Here is a 17,977-nt window from a genome sequence, read left to right on the forward strand (position 1 = left end):
ATTAAATATGTATATTTTAAAGAAGGTAACTTTTTTTATAAATGTTTTTGTATACACCAATCGTTTGACCTTTTTATAAATAAAGGAAAAGGGACATTAAAGGAAAATAATAAGAATGTAAAGAAATAGAAGTAGAAGAAAGTAAATTTTATATAACACGAGATATGATTAAACTGGCTTACCACCAATGAACTCACTCCATCTCTTAACTTCCTTTGGAATGACAACAGTTTCAGGAACAACATCAAAGAAAACTTTAGTACCAATGTTTTCTTTCAAACATTGAGCGAAAAGTAATGAAGTATTTGGTTCATTGAATAAAGGAATAGCGAAATCAATAGCATTTCTTCTCATGACATAATCTTCATCTAATAAACTTTCAGCTCTAGCTCTGGCTAAATTAATCACAGCACCAACGTCTTTATCTTGGAAGATTTCTCTTAAAGCACGTTTATCGGTCTTTGGGAACTCAATAACTTCAACTGGTTCAGAAATGAAGGTAGCCAAATAAGCTGAAGCAGCTTCATTAGCAGTATAGAAATTATAACCTAAACCAGAAAGAGTCTTAGCGACATTACCTAATTTATCATTAGTTAAATCACCACCAAATAATAAACCTTGACCTGGTCTTGGAACATTGAAATTCATAGTTGATTGAATTGAAGTCCAATAAGCTTCAACTAAATCTTTACCGAAACAAGCAACTTCACCAGTAGAGGCCATTTCAACACCTAAGAATGGATCAGCACCAGCTAATCTTGTGAATGAGAATTGGGGAACTTTAGTAGCAACTCTATCGAATTTATTATTCATTAAATTGACTGGAGCTGGGACGTTTTCTTTGATAAGAGCCTTAACAGCAACATCAATGAAATTAATACCTAATACTTTGGAAACAAATGGGAAAGATCTTGAAGCTCTGATATTACATTCAATAACTTTTAATTCACAATTAGTATCATCAAGAGTACCATTTTGATCATTTTTAATGATTTGCATATTGAATGGACCAGTAATTTTCCAAGCTTCAGCAACTTTATCAGCAATAGTCTTTAATCTTTCCATGATGATTGGAGATAAAGCTTGAGGTGGTAAGACTAAAGTAGCATCACCAGAATGGACACCAGCATTTTCAACATGTTCAGAAACAGCATGGACTAAGACTTGACCTTGAGAAGCAACGGCATCAATATCGATTTCTTGAGCACCTTGGATGAATTTAGAAATAACAACTGGATGTTCTTGAGAAACTTTAGCAGCGTTGGATAATTTTGAATCTAATTCATCTTTGGAGTTAATGACAGACATAGCGGCACCCGATAAAACATAAGATGGACGAACTAAAACTGGGTAACCAACTTCATTGGCAAAGATTTCAGCTTCAGCAATAGAAGTTAATTCTTTCCATTGTGGTTGATCAACATTAATGGAATCTAAGATTTGAGAGAATTTATGACGATCTTCAGCTTTATCAATATCTTCTGGATTAGTACCTAAGACATCACAACCTTGATTTTGTAAATCCAAAGCGATATTTTGAGGTAATTGACCACCAACACTAACAACAACACCTTGAGCTGATTCTAATTCATAAATATCTAATACTCTTTCTAAAGATAATTCTTCGAAATATAATCTATCAACTTCATCGAAATCAGTTGAGACAGTTTCTGGGTTATAATTGATCATAATAGTTTTACGACCAGCTTCTCTTAAAGCTCTAGCGGTAGAGACAGCACACCAATCGAATTCAACAGAAGAACCAATACGGTAAACACCGGAACCTAAGACTAAAGTACCGTTTTCATTAAATTCTAAATCAGATGAAGTGGCATTGTAAGTAGTATAAAGATAGTTGGTATTGGCAGGGAATTCAGCAGCTAAAGTATCAATCTTTTTAACGAATGGGATAATACCGAAATCTTTTCTAACTTGTCTAACTTCTAATTCTTTAGAACCAATGGTAAGACCAATTTGTTTATCTGAGAACCCTAATTTCTTAGCTCTTCTCATTAAATCACTATTGATGTTTGATAAAGAACCAACACTTTCTAATTCACGATACATATTAACGATATTCATTAATTTATGTAAGAACCATTTATCAATCTTAGTTAAATCATGAACTTGATCAACGGTATAATTTTCATGTAATAAAGCTTGACCAACAGCTAACCATCTTCTATCAGTTGGATTGGCTAATTCGAAATCTAAATCTTCAAAATGATCACCTTGGAATCCAACGTATGATGGATCGATTTGTCTGATAGCTTTTTGGAAAGATTCTTCAAAGGTTCTACCGATAGCCATAACTTCACCAACGGATTTCATAGCTGATCCAATATCTCTTTTAACATGTTGGAATTTAGCTAAATCCCATCTTGGAATCTTAGTAACCATATAATCTAAAGAAGGTTCGAAATTAGCAGAGGTAGTCTTGGTAACTGGATTTGGTAATTCTGGTAAAGTATGACCTAAGGCGATTTTAGCAGCAGTATAAGCTAATGGATAACCAGTAGCTTTAGAAGCTAAAGCTGATGATCTAGATAAACGAGCATTAACTTCAATAACTCTATAATCTAAACCATCAGGTTGTAAAGCATATTGAACATTACATTCACCGACAACACCTAAATGTCTGATAATCTTAATAGCAGCTGATCTTAACATGTGGTATTCTTCATCAGATAAAGTTTGAGAAGGAGCAACGACAATAGAATCACCAGTATGAATACCTAATGGATCGAAATTTTCCATATTACAGACGGTAATACAGTTGTCAACTCTATCACGAACAACTTCATATTCAACTTCTTTCCAACCTTTTAATGATTTTTCCACTAAAATTTGAGGAGCTAAAGATAAAGATTGAGAAGATAAATTTTTTAATTCTTCTTCATTAGCAGCAAAGCCTGAACCTAACCCACCTAAGGAATAAGCAGATCTAACAATGATTGGATAACCGACTTTTTCAGCAGCAGCCAAAGCATCATCAACAGTATCAACAGCGATAGATTCGGCAATTGGGATATTAATTTCTTTTAAAGCTTGAGCGAATAAATCACGATCTTCAGAAGTTTCTAAAGTTTTGATTGGAGTACCTAAAACTTTAACCCCATATCTATCAAACACACCCATTTTATCTAATTTAACCCCAACGTTTAACCCAGTTTGACCACCGAAAGTTAATAATATACCATCTGGTTTTTCTCTTTCAATAATATAAGTGATATATTCAGCAGTAACTGGTAAATAATAAATTTCATCAGCTAAAGCATGAGAAGTTTGATTAGTAGCGATATTTGGATTAATTAAGATTGATTTCTTATTAGCTTCTTTTAAAGCTTTAATAGCTTGAGAACCAGAATAATCGAATTCACCAGCTTGACCGATAGAAAGACCACCAGATCCAATCACCAACACTTTAGAAACATCAACTAACTTATGAGCATGTTCATCAGTGAATTTCTTTAAGAGTTCAGCACCAGCATAAGTTGGTTCAGCATTAGTAGCCAATAATCTTCTGAATGAATTAGGTATTGATTTAGAAGTATATCTGTAATGATTTACTTGACGAGCAAGTAAAGATCCTAACTTTATCACCATATTGTTAATATCTCAATTCTAACACAAGTTAATGAAGGATACTTAAATGTTAAAAGGAGAGAATTATAGTAAAAGTCAATGAAGAATATACAACTGTGGAATTGAATTGAAAGAAATATGAATTAGAAATGGATGAAAGAATGAAAGAAAAATTTTATGGGAGGGTGAAAAATTTGTAGATGGCCTAAAACGGTAATGAGTCAGAAATTAAGCGCGTTGTAAGATCAGTAAAAAAAAGCAAAGGGTCGTGTACTATGGTGGAATAAAATTTAAGTGTTCTATTGGTGCAAGTCAGTTTAATTTTTCTTACATCACTTTATTTTTTTGAAATTGCCAAATGCACGTGATTGAAAAATTTATGTTATTTTAATTAGATATTACCCGGATTGAATGTTTGGTCTAATTTGCAATATATATGGGATTTATTATAATAGATTTCCACGGTTTAAGATATTTTTATGGGGTTAATCATTGATTTTAAACTTTTCACTGTAACATTATATAAATAGTTGTGGTGGTTGACAGAAACTGATCCTTATACTACTACCATGGCTTATTATGTTTGTCAAACAAAGAGACTGTTCGATAATACACAGTTAAAGGAAATGTTTATAAGTTATTAACATACAGTTAATATTGAATCGTCAATGTATAAAATCATATCAAAGTATCATCGTGGTAGACCATGATGTTATTTTATTATTATTTAGTATTTATTATTAGTAATTTTTTGACTCGGTATAATTTTGCAGTGAGAGTGAAAAATTTACATAATAAAGAATGATTAAGTTTTATAAAGGCGGAACACCGTATATTAAGCCCAGACCTTTTAGCTGTTATTGTTATTATTATTATTATTTATTACTATTACATTTTATTATTATACTCCAATTATGACTTTATTGGATTTTGTCAAAAATTGATTTGATTTGACAATAATCATTTGCGATTATAAAAAGTTAGGGGGAAATTCAGTAGAAAGGGATGATGGTCATGCATATGTATGACAAGAGTTTAAAATCGTATTTGTAAAATGAAAAATCTAAACAGCCCCTCCCCCTCCTCCATATTTCACTCAAAGATTAATAGTAGTTATACAGAGTATATATATATATATTGTGGATTGACATAATTATGCCACATGTTTATGCAAAACGAAAATAAGGAATTAAACATTTTATGCCTTTACCGAAGTCAACCTTTTCATTGTGTTAAATGGATGTTGCAGCTATAAACAATTACTTATTGGGGGTAGGATGGCATGAATGGTTGCTATTGTTTTCCCCTTTTAAGCCTAATTCTTTAATTGACATGAAAATGTTTTGTCAATTTTAATTCTTGACAAAAAATTTTTCATTACAGAGCCCATCCACTATGATCCCCCCCCCCACAGAATAACCTAAAAGCTTAATTTATAATATATCCTTCTGTTTGACTTATGTCTATTTCAAATAAGTATTTATATATATAGTAATATCAGTTTATAAGTAATTTATATCTTTATACCTTCAGACAATCATTGAATTCGTTATCTCTCTAAGATAACCCTGACAAAAACATTCCATACAAATTAAGTCAAAAATAAGACAGACAATTTTTTAAAACAGAAAGAGATTGCGAAATATAAATTTATTTAAGAGAGGTGTATCTACTTGTATGCAGTACCATAGTTAACCTACAAACACCTTTACTAAACCTCATCTTTTTTCTTTATCAATGGCCATTTAAAATTTAGCATTGGAGATAGATTGAAAATATTATTATTATTTAAACCCATATCAAAGTCCCAATTATATTCATTTTAGCTATTTTTCAGTTTTAACAACGTTCACCAAGCTATAAGTCATAGTCATCCCTTTCAATATTCATCATTTACAACAAACTAGAAAGATCTTTGGTACCTTTTTGTTTTCTCTGCCTAATCTGGTTCCACTTTATTTTCTCGATTGCATCAAATTTAAATTAGAATATCAATCTTGGTATACACAATTAATAGACTTTCACCATCATCATATCGTCTTGCATCTTCATCATATATTGTCATAACTGTCATTAATTACTTTTAACCTCGATTAATTCAATTCTAAATTTCAATTCCATTCATTATGTCATACGGCTCTTCTCCATCTAATAAATCCTCATTAACAGTGGAGTCAGCTGGTGGTTACCCCAACAACGGCAACGACAACGGCAACAACAACACAAATCCTACTACATCAGATAATAATCCTAATAATGCCAATAATCGTGAATCTACTTCTCAAACTAGTAATCCTAGTAATTCATCTGATTTCTATGATGATTTACCCATTAAACGAAAATATTCCATATCGGATGCATTTAATTCATTTCAAAATAATTCTCCAAGTCCATTTGATTTCGGTGGTAGAAGTTATATTAGTATGAGCCATAGAGCTAGTATTAATAATTCAAGTTCTCCTCTTATATATTCAGGTTTAGAGATTCATGAACAAACAGCAAATTTAGCCAATATAGGTGTTACTGATGATGGTCAAGAAGAAGATACAGAAGATGCTGCTATTGATGAAGAAATATATAGTACTTCTCATGCATCATCACTTCCAACTCCTATTTTCAGACCTGGTGGTCGTCAACCTTCATCTTCTCAATTCACTCCTTTAATACTGAAAACTGATACTTCAAAACCGTCATATATAGAAGAACCTGAACCTCCATATTCTTCAGGATTTAATAAATCAAATCAATTGTCACCTCATGATATAGAAGCATCCTCAGGATTCTCACCATTACCAGATACAACAATCACTCATAAAGAACCCTTATCATCTCATCATAATGATCAACCAGTTCCAAGTTTACTTCATCAATATCTTGTCAAACCAATCCATTACTTACCTGCTGTATTCTTGGGAACACTTTTAAATATTTTAGATGGGTTATCATATGGTATGATTATGTTCCCTGTTAGTGAAACCATTTTCTCATCATTGGCACCAGCTGGTTTATCCATGTTTTATATGTCATGTATTGTCTCCCAATTAGTATATTCCCTTGGTGGATCTGCGTTTAAATCAGGAATTGGATCAGAAATGATCGAAGTTACTCCATTCTTCCATTCGATGGCATTGTCTATCGCTGCTGAAATGGTTAAACAAGAAGCTTCTCAAGAAGCTATCATTGCTACTACTATCACTACTTATGCCGCCTCATCTATTGTCACAGGGTTTGTATTTTGGTTATTAGGTAAATTAAAATTAGGATCCTTAGTAGGGTTTTTCCCAAGACATATCTTGGTAGGATGTATTGGTGGTGTGGGATATTTCTTAGTAGCAACTGGAGTTGAAGTTTCATCAAGATTAGAAGGTGGATTAATTTATAATTGGGAAACGTTTAAGTTTTTATTTTTCAATCATTTAACCTTATTAGAATGGACTTTACCATTAGCATTGGCCATTGTATTAATCATCTTACAACATAAATATCATAATTCATTATTAGTCCCCTTATTCTTCATGTCAGTCTTCATCTTATTTCATTTCATAGTCTTAATCATCCCTGGTTGGAATTTAGATAGTGCTCGTAAATCAGGGTGGGTATTCCCGGCCGTTGAAGGTAATGAACCATGGTATGCCTTTTATGAATTATATAAATTTCAATTAGTCGATTGGTTTGTGATTCTTAAACAATTCCCAACCATGTTAGCCTTAACTTTCTTTGGTATCTTACATGTTCCAATCAATGTTCCTGCTTTGGCCCTCTCGGTCGGAATGGATGAAGTTGATGTGGATCGTGAATTAGTTGCTCATGGTTATTCAAATGCCCTTTCAGGTTTACTTGGATCGATTCAAAATTATTTAGTCTATACTAATTCAGTATTATTTATTAGAGCTGGTGCTCATGATAGATTAGCTGGTGTATTGTTAGCCGTGGCTACTGGAGGAGTGATGATGGCTGGACCTGTTGTCATTGGATATATCCCAGTATGTGTGGTGGGATCATTGATTTATTTATTAGGATATGAATTATTAAAAGAATCAGTATATGATACCTTTGGTAGATTAAGAAAAATCGAATATACTACGATTATAATCATTGTGGTTACTATGGGTGCATTTGATTTCGTGATTGGTATTTTGGTCGGTATTTTATTAGCATGTCTTTCATTTGTGGTTGAAGCCGGTAGAAATCCTGTGGTTCAAGGAATTTATTCAGGTTCAGTGGCTAGATCTACTGTTTTAAGACATCCTAAACAACAAGAATTTCTTAAGAATGTAGGTGATCAAATCTGTGTGATTAAATTACAAGGTACTTTATTTTTTGGATCAATTGGTGGAGTTGAAAAATCAATTCGATTAAAATTTGAACAAGAAAGTTTTAAATTAAATCCTATTAAATTCTTAATTATCGATATGAAAAGTGTTAGTTCGATTGATTTTTCAGCTGCGGAAGGTTTTAGAAGAATTTTAAATTTAACTAATGAATTCAATACTCAATTAATCATATCATCAGTTGAAGAAGAAGATGATATCATCAAGGGTTTAAGAGATGCAGGATTTGGTAAAGATGATGATGAACAAACAATTGAATTGTTCAATACGTTAAATTATGCCTTAGAATGGTGTGAAAATGCATTCTTAAAAACATATAAATCAGTTAAAAGAAAGGAAGGTATTAGAGAAGTACCTCTTAGTTCAGGTTCAATCGGTACGGGTGGTAACTCTCCAACTGGTAGAAGATCAATCTATTCTCCTCAAAGTCTTAATACTAAACAATTAATGAATCAAGCGTTTGAAATAGGTACACCAAGAACCACTCAAGTTTATCAAGCTGCTACTAGAACTATTTATGATGAACAAAAAACCCAAACTAAATTCTATTCCAATATTGATGCTTCATTTAAAAAACAACCATTACCATTAATTATGATTACATTCCAAGGATTATCTGATAAAGATGAAGAATTCTGGTCTAAATTGACAGAATATTTCGTTAAGGAGAAAATCCCTGAGAATTATGAATTTTATAATACCTTGAATGATAAACCAACATTTTTCATAGTTGAATCAGGATTAGTTCGGTCAATATTCAAATTTGAAAATGAAGGTAGAGAATTACATTCATCTATTTTGCCTATGACTGCATTTGGAGATTTTTTTGAAATAAATCAACATGTACCACATAAACGTGAAATTACATATACTACTGTAACTGATTCAGTTATTTGGAAATTATCTCATAAAAAGTTACAAGAATTACTTAAAACTGCAAATGGTCAAACTATATATAATGAATTATTACAAATTCAGAATAAATTAATCAGAGAAAGGTTTGATACAATGACTGCAAATTTAGTCATCTCAGGATAATTAGAGCTTAATAAAGCTTTAATCAACTTTTGTATACTTTTATATAAAGTTATACAACTAGCATATACATAATATTAATTATACATTGATTAACTCTTCATTAACTCCTTTGTAAAGCTACTAACCATTGATACTATTACCCTACATACTTTAACTCATATTAACAGCAATTTTAACTAAAGCGTAACAATCTGAATTTCCTGCATACAATGCACCCCCTCTCCGTCCTCCTCCTCCTCGTAATCGCACATCTCCAATTTCTCATCAATTCACCACACCTTTTGAAATGACTATAAATAAACCATTCCATCAACCAGTATCATTATCATCATCATCTTATAGACTACATTCATTTCTTGTCATAATGGTTGCTCTTAAAAACATTGTCTTATTCACTTTATCTAGTTCAGTTGCTGTTCAAGGGTTGAGTATTGTTCCTGCCGTCAAACCTCTTTACGAAAGAGCGTTATCGGTATTCAATTTCCAATCAGAACAAAGTATCTTTGAACAACCAAAAGTCATTTATGCTTCACTTCCTGATGTTGATGAAAAACCAGTTCCAGGTGACTCTCCTATTGTTCAATGTGATGCATCTCAACCTCAAATTTTGAGTTTAGAAAGCGTGGTGATTGATCCAAATCCTCCATTAAGAGGGGCCAATTTAACTTTTATTGCTAATGGTTATATTAGTGAAGATATTGAAGAAGGTGCATATGTTGAAGTTGATGTTAGATATGGATTCATTAAATTAATCCATCAAACTTTTGATTTCTGTGAAGAAGTTAGTAAAATTGATCTTGAATGTCCTATTTCAAAAGGTCAACAAGTTATTACTAAAGAAGTTGCTATTCCAAATGAAGTTCCTCCAGGAAAATACATTGTTAATGCTAGAGCTTATACTAAAGATGATGTATTCATTACTTGTTTAACTGCTACTATTGAATTCCCACCAATTTAATCAGCTGAGTTTATACATTCTCCTTTGCTACATTAATTCATTTCCTATCATCATCATCATGATCATTATCTTTTTGTTTAATTCATCACTAATCATCATAACTAATTATAATACTAATAATAATAATAATAATATAAAATACTAGATTGTTTGCTTAATATGTATTAGAATTAATAGTAATATGCATAATTTTTTTTTATCAAATCTAATCAATAGAAGGGATAGATTCAAAGATGACTTTTAGTATGCTGATTTGTTTCATTATAGTTTAATTGTATATTCTATGATACTTTAAAAGTCTAATATATTACTAATTTACTAATTGGTACCATGTAAGATGGAGTAGGGTTCAGCCTTGCGAAACCAAACCATTCCCTCCACTGTAAGCATACTGTTTAGTTAATAGTTTAACCGAATATAAAATAGTCATTCTCTAAGGTTGACTAGGTAACCTTTCGATTTTAATACAACCTCATCGAACTCAACATATTCTATTACCTCCTCCTTCCTTCCTCCCTCTCTTACTATAAATTCTTGGTCGTAGCGAGGTACAACTTCACTATTTTTAAAATGTTACCGCGTTGAGAGAAAATAAAAATTGCAACAAAAATAAAAAAAATCTTCATAACGCTGACTGCAACCAAATTGATCTAGACCAACTAGTTTATCCTCATAAGTGATATACACTTGGACTGATATCGAGTGAATGGAGTGTATGTCAAGATGTTCAACTTGCAAGATTACTTCTCGATCCAGATCTTCTTCATCATCCTAAGAGAAACATTGGAAACTGCCATCATCATATCAGTATTATTATCATTCATAAAGCAACGATCTCCCTCTAAATCTACTTCAGCTCGTCATGTCAAACATTTACAGAAGGTTCAAAAGCAACTAAGATTACAAGTATGGTTGGGTGCTATCCTAGGCTTGTTTATCTGTTTACTTATAGGATTAGCTTTCATCATATGTTTCTATTATATCGGTAAAGATTATTGGTTTTATGCAGAAAGGCTATGGGAAGGTATCTTTTCATTACTTTCAAGTTTTGTTATTACCATCATGGGTATTGGATTATTAAGAATCAATAAAGTTATGAAAGTTAAATGGTGGATAAAATTAGGTCATTCCTATAATTCTAATGATATTAGTGGTGAAAATGAACAAGGGGAAGAAGAAATCGCTAAATTAGGTGATGATTCAGATCTTAATGAAAATGATGATGATAATGAACCACAACCAACTTGTGATCAACAAATATCAGAAGATCCAAACGAAACAGTTGAAGAATCAACTTCTCTTATCACCCGTCAATCATCCAGAAAATCATTCAAACAACATCGTCAAACATTCGGTAAAAAATACTTCCTTGCAATTTTACCATTAGTCACAACCTTGAGAGAAGGGTTAGAAGCAGTTGTATTCATCGGTGGAATGGGTATGTCCTTACCTCCATCAGCCATTGCATTTTCAGTCATAGCAGGTATAACCCTCGGATCATTCATTGGATATTTATTATATCAAGGTGGTAATAAAATGTCGTTACAATATTTCTTAATTTGTCTGACTTGCTTTCTTTATTTAGTCAGTGCTGGATTAACTAGTCGAGGCATATGGTTTCTTGAACTTGAAAGGTATGTTCAATTATGTGGAGGGGTAGATGTTAGTGAAACTGGTAGTGGACCTGGATCATATGATATTTCAAATAGTATTTGGCATGTCAATTGTTGTGATGGATTAAAAGATGGTTGGTGGATGGTGTTCAATGCTATCTTAGGATGGACGAATTCTGCAACTTATGGAAGTGTGGGATCTTATTTATTTTATTGGATTGCGGTGATTTCATGGTTAGAAATCAAATTATATGAAGAAAGACATTGTAGATTACCTTTGATTCCAATCAAATGGCAATTAAAAAGAATTAGAAAGAAAGTTAAGCTTTATCAAGAGTTTCATAGACATGAAACTATAAGACATACTTCTACATCAATTGATAATGTTCTTGAAGAAGGTTCAAGTAATAGTGTAACTCCTGAACGAGAAACAACGGCTGAAGCTGAAGCTCAATTATTATTATCATGATCAATTTTAAATTATTTTTTACATAGTAGGGGTGGAGTATAGATACCCAAATTTTAATAATACATGCTCATTATATATTTTTAAAACTTATTTATCTATATTAAAATAATATCTTTTAATTGCTTTATCTATAGCATTTAAGCGTCATCTTCTAAATCTTCAAGTTCAGGACGTTCAATTTCGTCGATGATCTCTTCTTCTTCGTCTTCAACAATTTCTTCTGGTTGCTCTTCTTCAACAACTTCTTCCTCTTCAACAACCTCTTCTTCTTCTGGTTGTTCTTCTTCAACGATTTGCTCTTCTTCAACAACTTCCTCTTCATATTTCAATTGTGACTTATGTTGAGCAAAATAACGTGGTTCATCAAATACATGATATCTATGACCTCTAACTCCATCACCTCTAAACAATTGAGGCATTCTTAAATTCTCATCAATTTCATCCTCATTAATATAATTATTACCATATAAGAACGGTTCATCATATTCTTCAATTTCTTCATCAGTTAATAATTTAAATTTAGCAATTTGTAATTCCGTATCAGTAATGGTTGATCTTGAAATTCTGGCATAGGCAACTTTCTTCAATTGTCTAAATAAAATATATTCACACCATCTATCCCAATCGGTATTATCAATATCATACATTCTTGATTTTTCACTAACATAAGTATTATAATTGCCTTGTAATGGCTCAGTAACCAAATAACTTAATAATACTAATGGTCTTGAGGAATTACCCATGATTTCTTGAACTCCTAAACTTTGTAATCTACGATCTTCCACATCTTCTTCTTGACCGGAATGGAACACTACCACATCGATTAATTCTCCATAAATGTCTAAAGTAGCATGAATGGCAGGAGCAAGTTCACCCACTGGAGATGGTAATAAATGATGAGTAGATTCAATGATAGGGAATTTAGATAATAAAGCAGCTCCCCAAGTATGTTTATTTGGTCCTGGTCCATAATCGACATACATACCTAAATCTTCAGCAATAGCTTGAGTGAAATCACGATTTCCACCGATTAATCTTTGAGTATCAGTTTCTAATAATCCAATGATATCAACTTCGGCTTCTTTGATTAAATTTCTCATTCTAACTTCAGATGACCACATATCATTATCTAATCCGAAATGAACACACCAAATACCGGCGGTGAATGATTTTGAATCAGCATTATATGGTGTGGAAGGTAAAGAATGAACATAGTATCTATCATAAAATCCGTAACTAGTTAAAGCTAATAAAATAGAAAATGAAACAATGGTTTGTTTTAAAAGTAAACCAGATTTGAAATTAATATTGATGCTTGATTTACTATTGAATCTAACATTATAATTCCAAACGCCCGCCAAGATCAGAATGAATGAAATACCTAATACAATATCAGTTCTTTCTCTTAATAAGAATCCACCAGGGACAAATGCATAAGCCACGATCCAGATTGATGCTAAAGAAATAAGCACGTATAAGAAGAATCCTAAGAAGAATGTTAAACTTGGATTATATCCAATAGTAGATTTCCAAATCAATGGTGAGATCGATGCCACATAGAAAACATATAAACAAGCACCGACATAACCGAACCATCCTTTGAACACATAAAGCACAATAGCACTACCACCACCAAATAAAAGGTTATAAAAGGAAGATTCAATGACTGGTGAACCCGAAATGGAATAAATTACTCCAAGTGCAATAGCGGCGATATTAAATACACCAGCTGTGATTGGAGTTGGACCCACAACAGGGAAACCATCCCAAGTCCATAATGCTAAGGTGGCCGTATCACTTAAATAAGAATGAATGGTGAACATATATCCTGCAACCCCTAAGATTGCCAAGAGGAATGATCCAGTAGCTTTCACTTGTTTGATTTCAGGGAATGCTTTTTGATTCAAGGTTGGAGTTAAAAGAGCTCCAAGTAGACCTATTACGATCCCAACTTCATTATAACCACCGTTTTCTTTATGCATGATGGCCCAAATTGGATTATTGGAGAAATTTAAATACTTAGCGGTAGAAGTAGCAGCTAAACCTAAGATATTAGTAGCGATGAATGAAGAGTATTTTTGAGGTTGATTTGATAATGACCAAAGTTCAACCACGAATGAAATGACGGCAAATGATGTACCTGCTGTAATGACTAATAACTTTTGTTCAGGATCTTCAACTTTAAATGCACCAATACCGAATAATACAGCAAGTGTTCTCGTAATGAATGGGAATTTTGATAATATATTTCTTAAAGGTGGGATGATTAAGATAATGATAGGAAGGAATAATGCAAATACAGCAGCTTCATAACCTGAGATACCCATATGCCATAAGGGGAAGTACCATACACATAAGATTAAGGAAGTATTAACTGACCAAAGAATGAATGAGTTGATTGTATTGACGATGAATTCTAATGTAGTGAAATCATCATCTGATTTAATGGGTTTGATTTCTTTTTTAGGGACTGGTACAACTGGAGATCCAAATTGTATACCAGTTGATTGAATTATAATATCAATATCGGCAAAATCAACGATTGACCAAGTATCAAATCCAACATCTAAGAAAATCAATAACCATTCAAAATACGCGTATATAGAATAAGCACCAGCTCTGACGTGAACTTTATGTTGAATGAACCAATAAATCAACGGAATCAAGGTTCCAAAGAAAGAAATGGATGTATAGAATCTTCCCTTTCTTTCTAATGACCCCTTGGGGGATAATAATGTAATAGCCACTTCCCAAGGTATAGTCAACACAATATAACTGATCATAAAGATATCATGCCAATCATGATCATCAGTAGAAGTGATATAAACCCACCCCCCACAAGTGAAAGTTCTAATAAGACCAGAAATAAGACCAACATAAGGTAAAATTGAACCAGATTTGAAAAGTCTTATAAAATTAAATCCAATTAATAAAAATCGAGGTCCCGAGGTTACAGCGATAATGATTTGAAAAATTGATCGTTCAGGGTAACGATCACCAATTGCAGCAGATACACTGGGGAACCATTCATCAGGATATCCATAAGATGAGTTCTGGACGATTTTATGATAATGTAACCAACTACCAACAATCAATGCTGATAAAAATGCCGTAGAAGCAGAAATAGCATGAAGGTAAGCTACCAAACTTGCATTGATTCTAAATATTTCTGATTTAGGAGATGAAGGGGTAGAATTGGATGGAGATACGATTGACGTATCCTCTACCTTTTCTGACATCGTTAGTTATCTTCAATCGATATGATGTTGTTCTATATATATTTAAGAAAATGGAATAATATTTCACTTTCATTCCTAAATCGGGTTAAATTGTTTATAAGTTGATGTCAGGCACACAACGCAACACCACTTTATATAAAATAGTCATGTGATACATCATGTGATTTGCAAAGGTCGTGTCTTTTTGTTCAATTTAATTTTCAATTTTTTGTCTTCCAGTTAAAATTCTTCTTTTTATAATAGAGGCTCTCAATATCTCAAATAGATAGATCTAAATTGATAATTATAACATTAATTGAGTACAACTCATAATTAATTAATAGATAAAATGGGTATGTATAATGAGAATGAAGTAGTATGGTGTGGTATGCTATGTATTATACTATACTTTAGTATAGTATAACTTATTAATAACTAGTTCTTTTTACTAACATCAAATCTTAATAGCTTTAGATAATTATGAAAATCATAAAAGACCTGAATTGGTTTCATTTGATGATATAGATTATGAAAAGTTTCCTGAAGTTCAAGCTGCCAGATCATCGTTCACAAGAGAACAATGGATAAGAACATATGAATTAAAAGTTACTCATGATGCTTTAAGAAAATGTAAACAATATCATCAACATGATGCTCAAAAGAATTGTCGACCATTAATATTTAAATATATGAAGATGATTGAAAGTTATCCATTACAAGGTTACTTAGGATATCAAAAGAATGATCCATCCAAGTAAGATCAGATCTACTCATTTACATATATTGCATATTCATTTTTCACCAATCAATCAATCAATCAATCAATCACTATAGAACACCTATCATCAATCAGATATATAATGGATTTATGAATTTCATTAGAACAGGTATATTTCATTTCTTCGAAAAGTAGAAGTAGTACTCATTATTACACTTTTATATTTATTCGAAATCACATATTTAGCATAATCATTTACTATTACAAGTAGTATATACTCCCCTTGTTTGTCATAAACACATTGTTTAAACAAGCACTTTCTTCTTACTTTCTTTACCATCATTATTATTATTATTATTACTATTATTATTATTATTATTAATTTATTATATGAATCTAACTTGTAGAATGTAGTTATAGTTATAGTTATTAGTTATAAACTACTTCACGTGACTGGTCGTGTCCCCTGTCCAGTACTATTATTTTCAGCCAATAAAAAATTGAAATTGAAACTGAATCCGACAAAAGACATTTTTATTTAGTGTCTGAAGTACGCACTGTTAAGAAATTGGTAAAGGGTGAAAAAAAAGTCTGAAGTGACGAAAAATTTGTTGTTGAAAACAGTTAGAATATATCCTTACTTTAGTCATATATACTTCAATAGTTATTCAATTGGGTTATGTTTCGTTTAGGTGCCACTCAAGTTGCCCGCTCTGCCGGTGCAAGGTATGTAATTGTTTTGAAAATGAGTGGATTTAAAGTGGTGTACACCAGTGTAATGTTCAATTGAATCAATCATCATCATCAATCATCAATCATAAGTATTATCAAGTTTAGATTAATAGTATCTGTTGTTATAGAATCAAGCAAGTCGTATTAAGAATCGACGATTGAAAGGAGAGGAATCGTTCAAGAATAACTTATCTCGTCATGTCATCAAGTTCAATATCAAATGTAAACAATACCTGATCATCAATCAAATTATAACTACCACTAATAAATCATCCATTGATCAATACCATCACTGTAAACACTATTATCCCATCAATTCTTCACTAATCAAACCATAAATACTAACTTTTATTCTAGAAACTATGCCACTTTAAGAGAAATTGAAATGCGTCTTAAATCAATTAAAAATATTGAAAAAATTACCAATACTATGAAAATTGTTGCATCAACCAGATTAAATAAAGCTCAAAGAGCCATGGCTTCATCAAGAGTATTCAACAAATCAGATTCAGAATTCTACGCCAATGCTGACCCTGAATTACCTGAACAATCTAAAACTCTTTTAATTGTGGTTTCTTCTGATAAAGGTTTATGTGGTTCAATCCATTCTCAAATTTCAAAAGCTGCTAGAAGAAGATTTGATGAATTAAATGGTGAAGTTGATATCGTCACTATTGGGGATAAAGTTAAAGCTCAATTATTAAGAACTCATGGTGATCAATTAAAATTATCCTTTAATGGGGTTGGTAAAGAAGCTCCAAATTTTACTGAAGTTGCTTTAATTGCTGATGAAATTAATGCTCTTGGTCAATATGATAGTATTGAAGTTTTATATAATAAATTCATTTCAGGAGTTTCTTTTGAACCATCTAAATTCAGTGTTTTCGCTGCTGAAGCCATTGAAAAAGCTCCAGGTTTAAGTAAATATGAATTAGAATCAGAAAATACTTCAGAAACTTTAGCTGAATTCTCCTTAGCTAACTCTATCTTAAGTGCTATGGCTGAAGGTTATGCTTCTGAAGTATCTGCCAGAAGAAATGCTATGGATAACGCTTCTAAGAATGCTGGTGATATGATTAATCGTTTCACCATCTTATATAATAGAACTAGACAAGCTGTTATTACTAATGAATTAGTCGATATTATTACTGGTGCTTCTTCATTAGATTAAGCTCGTCTTTTAACTTTCATTATTTATATACTTATTTAGATACAAACTCCCTCACTCCCCCCATCCAAAAATTGAAGATAGAAAGATCATTAGTATCATTCTTCCTTTGCATCCATAAAGAACAAAAATAATATACGTTCATGA

General features: G+C 31.9%; 7 protein-coding genes across 7 annotated transcripts; 5 read left to right on the top strand and 2 right to left on the bottom strand. All coding sequences in view use genetic code 12, as the record gives it.

Annotated features, from left to right (window-relative positions):
- Positions 1–168: 168 nt before the first annotated feature.
- Positions 169–3,606, bottom strand: CPA2 (carbamoyl-phosphate synthase (glutamine-hydrolyzing); the record flags this gene model as incomplete). Its single annotated transcript, XM_064904901.1, has 1 exon — positions 169–3,606. One exon carries the CDS (start codon positions 3,604–3,606, stop codon positions 169–171), a length of 3,438 nt encoding a protein of 1,145 aa, XP_064762458.1.
- Positions 3,607–6,008: 2,402 nt separating this feature from the next.
- Positions 6,009–8,954, top strand: DFJ63DRAFT_285751 (uncharacterized protein; the record flags this gene model as incomplete). The annotated part of the gene is made up of 1 exon (XM_064904922.1): positions 6,009–8,954. The coding sequence occupies one exon, from the start codon at positions 6,009–6,011 to the stop codon at positions 8,952–8,954; it is 2,946 nt and encodes a 981-aa protein (XP_064762459.1).
- Positions 8,955–9,318: 364 nt separating this feature from the next.
- On the top strand, positions 9,319–9,912 carry DFJ63DRAFT_312459 (sterol transporter; the record flags this gene model as incomplete). Its single annotated transcript, XM_064905972.1, has 1 exon — positions 9,319–9,912. One exon carries the CDS (start codon positions 9,319–9,321, stop codon positions 9,910–9,912), a length of 594 nt encoding a protein of 197 aa, XP_064762460.1.
- Positions 9,913–10,274: 362 nt separating this feature from the next.
- FTH2 (Fth2p) lies at positions 10,275–12,063 on the top strand. Its single transcript, XM_064903182.1, has one exon. The coding sequence runs from the start codon at positions 10,636–10,638 to the stop codon at positions 11,992–11,994; it is 1,359 nt and encodes a 452-aa protein (XP_064762461.1). The 5' UTR covers positions 10,275–10,635; the 3' UTR covers positions 11,995–12,063.
- On the bottom strand, positions 12,059–15,513 carry CWH43 (Cwh43p). Its single transcript, XM_064906926.1, has one exon. The coding sequence runs from the start codon at positions 15,231–15,233 to the stop codon at positions 12,132–12,134; it is 3,102 nt and encodes a 1,033-aa protein (XP_064762462.1). The 5' UTR covers positions 15,234–15,513; the 3' UTR covers positions 12,059–12,131.
- On the top strand, positions 15,514–16,295 carry DFJ63DRAFT_318301 (uncharacterized protein). The gene is made up of 2 exons (XM_064906927.1): positions 15,514–15,565; positions 15,681–16,295. Exons 1-2 carry the CDS (start codon positions 15,562–15,564, stop codon positions 15,968–15,970), a joined length of 294 nt encoding a protein of 97 aa, XP_064762463.1. The 5' UTR covers positions 15,514–15,561; the 3' UTR covers positions 15,971–16,295.
- Positions 16,280–17,947, top strand: ATP3 (F1F0 ATP synthase subunit gamma). Its single transcript, XM_064903199.1, has 2 exons — positions 16,280–16,656; positions 17,020–17,947. Exons 1-2 carry the CDS (start codon positions 16,610–16,612, stop codon positions 17,831–17,833), a joined length of 861 nt encoding a protein of 286 aa, XP_064762464.1. The 5' UTR covers positions 16,280–16,609; the 3' UTR covers positions 17,834–17,947.
- Positions 17,948–17,977: the final 30 nt, after the last annotated feature.

The sequence above is a fragment of the Scheffersomyces coipomensis genome, assembly GCF_036884675.1.
Source record: "Scheffersomyces coipomensis strain NRRL Y-17651 chromosome Unknown DFJ63scaffold_3, whole genome shotgun sequence".
Lineage (NCBI taxonomy): Eukaryota > Fungi > Ascomycota > Pichiomycetes > Serinales > Debaryomycetaceae > Scheffersomyces > Scheffersomyces coipomensis.